The sequence below is a fragment of the Piliocolobus tephrosceles genome, chromosome 14 (assembly GCF_002776525.5).
Source record: "Piliocolobus tephrosceles isolate RC106 chromosome 14, ASM277652v3, whole genome shotgun sequence".
Lineage (NCBI taxonomy): Eukaryota > Metazoa > Chordata > Mammalia > Primates > Cercopithecidae > Piliocolobus > Piliocolobus tephrosceles.
In genome coordinates, this window is record NC_045447.1 from 17186763 (window position 1) to 17192762 (window position 6000).

Below are 6000 nucleotides of genomic sequence, written 5' to 3' on the forward strand. Positions count from 1 at the left end.
CACACTTGCAACACATACAAAAAACGTACACATACATTTGCTTGTGCAAAGAAAGGCTTCTCCAGCCTTTCTTTGAGGTTTTGAAACCTCAGCCTTGCTGATCCCACTCTCACTAGCTAATTTCCACCGTTCCTAAAAGTATTGCCCAGCTCGGATCTTGGGAAGGTACACGAGGGAGCTGCAGATCTAAAAGGAAGGCTATAAAAATGAGAAAGCAAAAAATAAATTGATTCTTCTATACGTCCAGGTCGTATTCTGTGGCTTTCCCCTTCCTCTCTAGAGATGAGACTCAGAATCATGTGCCCGTCAGCCCTGCCCCCAAAGGTGCCCATGGGGCTCAAGTACAATGCTGCAGTAGAGAGGGGATCTGGTTCTAATGCCTGGCTTCTGCATAGGCCCCATCTCCATGCCTTTGACTGTGTGCCTCAGTTTTCCTGGCCATAGAACAACCCTTTCCCTGCCTACCTACCCTACAGGGCAGAAGACCTCTTAAAGTGCTGTGTAAATACAGGGCCTCCTTATCAATGATGGGATTAGGAATTAAACCTGATTTCCTTATGGAGAGGAAGGGAGGAGAGGACGAAAGAAGAAGGGAGGGTGAGGAGGAGGGGAGAGCCAGGTGAGCCTTCCTTGCAGGTAATTAATGAGTTCCCTGTCATATCTCTTGGAAGGCAGAGGCTCATTTAACATACAGGATCCACCTACATGGGACCTCTCCAAGCTGAGGAAGACCAAACAGGGCAACCAAGAATCCTGCAAGAGGCTTGTCAGAACACTCAGGCAAAGGACAGGAATAGACAAGTCTCAAAAGAAGCACTGCCACTGGCCATGAAACTCAGGAAACCACTATTCAATCACCAACAAGCAAATGAATGCAAATAATTTAAAAAATTACTGGGGAGGGGTATGAATTATTACAGGTTTTCAGTGGGTTACATTTTTCTAAGAAAAACCTCAAACTATTCATATTTTTTGACCTAGTAATTCTGTTTCCTAAGACTTTATCCTTTGGGAAAAATCAGAAACGTAGGCAAAGACACATATTCAAGGATTTAAATCCCAGTGTCATTTTTAATCAAGAAAAACTAGACATAACCTAAATGCCTAAGTGATTAAAAACAAGTATGACCCAAACAGAAGATGGAACAATGAACTTTTAAAACTGATTATTAAAACATACATGAGAGCTTTGCTTTCCCAGGTGTAGGCAGGAATCCCTAGGAAAATGTCTTGTGCCCTAGGTAATAACGGCTGTTTCTTATGTTTAAGGCAATAGCGATCGTTCTTACAGCTCGATTCACCTTACCAGGCACAGCAACATCTATTATCTCTTGAACCTCAGGATGAGGCCACACGATTGCTGATTATTCCCACACTGTGGATGAGAAAACTGAGGCTTACCAAGATGAGGTGACTTAAACTTACCAATATTAACTGAAAACCTATGACATATTAATCTAACCTCTTTCACGCATTAATTAAATTTTAGAAACATTTAAGAAATGTGCAAGACCCAGTGTTAAATGCTAAGGAAACAGCACTGAACCGGACAATTTCTATGAAAAGTGTGCTAAATGTATTAATGTTAATGTCTTCAACTACATGATTATCATCATGCCCATTCTGCAGATGAGCAAACTGAGGCTCCGAAAGGTTATGTGACTTGCCCCAGGAATGCCTGGCTTCAAATCCAAAGATCACATGCATCCCACTACTCCTGGCAATTGTCTAAACTGCACTATCATCTTGACATCACCACACTAGACAGACTAATCCAAAGAAAAAGGACCAGGCCCTCCCTGTCTATAGTAGGGGAGAGAACAAGGGCAAGAAACACCAGACATGGATGCCCAGCCCTGCCTGCACCTACTGTCAGCAACCAAAGCAGGAAAATAGACCCTAACTTCCATTTCCCCTGTTCCTCATCAACCTTCCTCACGCTCCCTCCTCCAGGGACTGTCTCACCACAAGGGGCAGAATTGATTCCTGCCTACTCAGGCCCAGGTGAGGATCCCTGGAAGCTGCCATCCCCAACATCCAAGTACTGTATCTCCCTCCCTAGTCCCATATCATTTGGAATTCCACCATTAGCAACTTTCAGGTGTGGGAACGCCAGCCAGCACACACATACTCTGGAAGGGGGAATCGATCCCTAACTCCACACATAGCAGCCTTGCCTTCCTGCACCAGAGCTGCCTGCGTTTATGAGCTAAGCTCTGCACCAGGATGACTGGGAAGAGTTTGATGGGGGTACAGACGATTTAGAGTAACTACTGTGTATGTTTAGACAGGTAGCATGCCAAAGGAGACACATTCCCAGCAGGTGTGGAGGGCTAGAGTCACAAAGAAACAACATCAGGAAAGACAAGGAATGAGGAAAGCATAATATTGCCAGCTGACCCTCCTAGATCCTCAGTAACATTAATAAATAAATGAATGACTTGGAAATTATCCTCTGGGCTGGCAGAACCACATCCTCTATATCATTTTTACCAACATTAAAACAGCCCCGTAAATGAAGCGGCAGCATTTCCAGTCTGCAAAATGAAAATGCTTTTGCCAGCACACCTTTCACCTGGAAAGCGCTCCAAGTAGCATGTATTTCTGTTATCCAGGAGAAATGATCACCTGTCCTTGGTGCTTATTGCCAAAGCCTCCGAAGAAGAAATGAGTGTCTGAGAGACCCAGATGGAGACCAGCTGGCAACCTCCCCGAGGCTGTTTCAGAAGAGTAAGTCCGAAGGCTCAAGCTTGTCCTACAGCCCCCAGCCCCCAGAGCCCAGCTGTGCCCACCAAGCCCTGCCTGGCCTGACCCCAGCCTCACAACCAGATAGCAACCCTTAATCCCAACTAGCCAGGTTTGGCATCCCCACCCCAGAAACCAACTCCCTTTCCAGGGAGCCAAAAAAATCCCAGCACAGAACCAACTGGTTTCCAACCTCCAGATGAGAGAATTCCAGCGCAAAAAAACCACCTCCCCAACACAGCAGCTTTTGGAGCACCCAGACAGCATTCAACAAAGCCTCTTCAGCAGCCATATAAACCAGATTCATCCAAAGTCAGAACTCAAGTGGCCACCCCAGAGTGCCCCGTGCCACTCATCTACATTGGAAGGCCATGGGGACCAGGGCTCCAGCTTGACCACCTAGAAGCCCCCACCCTCCCTCCCACTCCTGTCCCCACCTATTCACTGAGGCTAGCGTCTTGGCACTTACCCTCTCCCCAGCCAGAGGCATGGCAGCCAGTGGGGGTCCCATGGAGCCAGGACACAACTCTTCCTCGCTGCTAAGCCAAGCCAGAGGCAGCCCGTCCTGCCCTCCCAGCCTTCAACAGCACAACCACACCACATCAGAGCAGGGAGAGGTACCGCTCCACTCATCCAGGTTTGGCCATGAGCTGGAGGAGCGGGTGGGGTCACCATAGTTGTTTTTACTCACTGAACTCCAAATAGGATGACTCCAGGGACAGCCCCAGAGAAATTTCTGCCCATCCATCCCAGCAGCAGCCGACGAATCTATTCCTAAGGAAAGCAGCAAATCAGGAGACCCCAGTCCTGGGAAAGCCTATTTCAGCTCCAAGGCTGGGTAGAGGGATTTCAAACCCAGTCTTTCTGCCTGTCCATGGGAAATCTAGGCTCCCTTCCTGTGCCAGAGAAGCCACCAAGCCAGATTTTGTTTATAGAAAATTAAAAAGACAATTCCACACCGCTGCCAGTGACATTCTGCTCCAACCGCTACTGTTTCCTACCGTTTCCTACCGTTTCCAGAAACAGGCTTGTAGTTTCACTCCCAACCCCCACTCTGCGCCCCTTCAGCATGTGGCAAGGCTGACCTGAGGCCAAGCAGGAGAAGACCTGCAGGAGGTCGTCTCGACCATGCCCTGACCTCTGGCTAGGGTGGCCAGCCAGCACTTGGCAGGGTACAGGCTTCCCGCTGTAAGGAGGTAAACATGACATGCATGCCGCCTGCTCCCGGGAGAGCAGACACTCTGAGGCCGGACTGCCTGCTCTCTCTCCTGCTCCCCGGACAACCACCACATGCACACAAAAGGGGGTACGTACACAAGCCCCCGCATGCGGGTGCAGAGGGTCCTGACCCCCGCCAAGGAAAGCGCAGAGAAGGGCATGTTCCCGGGGAAGAGAGCCGAAGGCAGGGACCGGGTGGAGGGAGGAAGGCAGCAAACCGGGTGGCCTGCCGCCCAGACAATAACAAAGATGGGAAGCGAGATTTTCAAAGACGCAGTGACTGCACCCAGCGCTGAGCTCTGGCCTGGCTGCATCTTCCTGCCAGGGCACGCCTGGTCCCCTGGGGCACCAGAGCCATCAGAGAAAGGCTGAGGGTCCCGCCTCAGGCTGGGCTTGGCAAGCTGGGGTAGGAAACCAGCTGCAGGCAGTGGTGAGGATGTACTGGACAGCGCAGCTCTGGGCCGATGGAAATTAAAGGTCTAGCCATTCTACTGGGAGGTGGGAGTGTTACTCTCCAGGAAGATGCTAGGGGTCAGTTAAACAGTCACTCAACCTTGGGTAGGAGTTGGGCTATAACTTGTACTCCTCTGCCTGCTAGAACCAAGGGGGAGGGGAGAGATATTTTCATGCTACCTATGCCTCCCCTACAGGGAGTGCCAACACGGACACAGCCCTACGAAGGCAGATGCCAATGGTCTGAGATGTTCGGGCTAAATGCTGAAAAGACTCCTCGGCGCCTGCCCGTACTTTCACCTCCACAGGCTGGGCAGGGACACGTTCTAACTGGCACCGGAATCCATCACCATGTCTGTGCCTAAGTGGAAAGGTGCCTGTGGCTGGCACCGCTCGAGGAGGACCTGGGCCCTGAGAGGCTGTGTCCGCCCAGTGCCCCCTGGAGGACAGGATGGCTTGCCCTTGCGAGCTGAAGCCCGCTCCCTTGCCAGCGCCTCCCCGGCAGGTTGAACCACCTCCTCCTCCTCCCTCTCCCCTTCTGCCCCACCAGCCACCTCCCCGCGGAATTTCCACACCTGCTCCCGGCTGGCCCAGGAGAAGGAAACAGAAAGCAGGAGACACCCCTGAGAGTGGAGAGGTGAGGGAGGGAGGGAAGCAGCTGCCTAGGCTGGAGAGGAGGCGGCCCTGGCTCCCCAGCCTCAGGCTGTGCCCCCAGCTCAGGGCCTGGGCACTGCCTGCTCTGCCAGCCCCGACCCCCAGCGGAGCACGCGCCCTACTTAGAGCAGATGTGCCCCCTAAGTGGCCCAGCCCCCTGCTCCTCCCCTCCAGATGTTCACCCTTCCCCTCAGCAGTGCCCGGTCTCGGCCAAACCCGGCCGAAAATGCCTTTTGTATCTGATACCCAGGGGCTCCTGAGGCAGGGGGACGGGTTCTGGGGGCGGAGGCGCCACTTCCGTCCCCGGTTCGGGTACCGCACGGCCCGGGAAACAATGCCCACCTCGGACAGGCGAGGCAGGACTTCCCCGCGAGGGCACTTCGCGCCCGGCCTCGCCCGGGGCCGCCGCGGGCACCCTCTGCTCTCCTCTCCTCACCCCGGAGGGAGGCGCAGGGTCCTCCCCTCGGGCCCCCCAGTCCCGCCGAGGTGGCCCCACAAGTTCCTGGCAGGCGGCGTGGGGTCCCCTCCCCCATGTGGCTCGTCCCGGGCCGGGCTCGCGCTTTGTCCCCGCGCCCTCAGGGGCGCAGCCCGGGGCGGCGGCGCGGGGGGACCGGGCGGCGGCGGCGGGCTCACCTCTCATTGTCCGCTGCAGCGGCGGCGGCGCTCCGGAACCCCGGCAGGATGTGGCGGAAGCTGTGGTTGCGGTCCAGCTTGGGCTGGCTCTTGGTGCGCTTGATGGAGCCCTTGAGGCGGCGGCTGAGGAAGCCCTGCGCACGGGGCGACAAGAAGGGGAAGGGGAGGCGGGGTTAGCGCGGCGGCGGCGGGCCGGGACCCGCGCGGGACCCGCACCCTTGCTGGGCGGCCGAGCGGCCGAGGGCGGGCCGGGCTCGGGCTCGGCCCCAGCAGCTCGCGGCCCGCGCCGCCCGCCCG

The 6000-nt window shown here is 54.5% G+C and overlaps 1 protein-coding gene across 6 annotated transcripts in view; it reads right to left on the reverse strand.

Moving 5' to 3' along the window:
* Window positions 1-5994, reverse strand: part of DAB2IP (DAB2 interacting protein) — an 85824-nt gene extending 79830 nt beyond the window's left edge. For 2 of the 6 annotated variants that reach the window (XM_023223726.2, XM_023223724.2), the window contains exon 1: window positions 5704-5994. Coding sequence is in view for 1 of the 6 variants with exons in the window: in XM_023223722.2 (XP_023079490.2) it covers window positions 3437-3489 (53 nt within the window). In the remaining 5 variants the exon portion in view is untranslated. The other 4 variants (XM_023223722.2, XM_023223733.2, XM_023223730.3 and 1 more) reach the window with 4 other exon arrangements.
* Window positions 5995-6000: the final 6 nt, after the last annotated feature.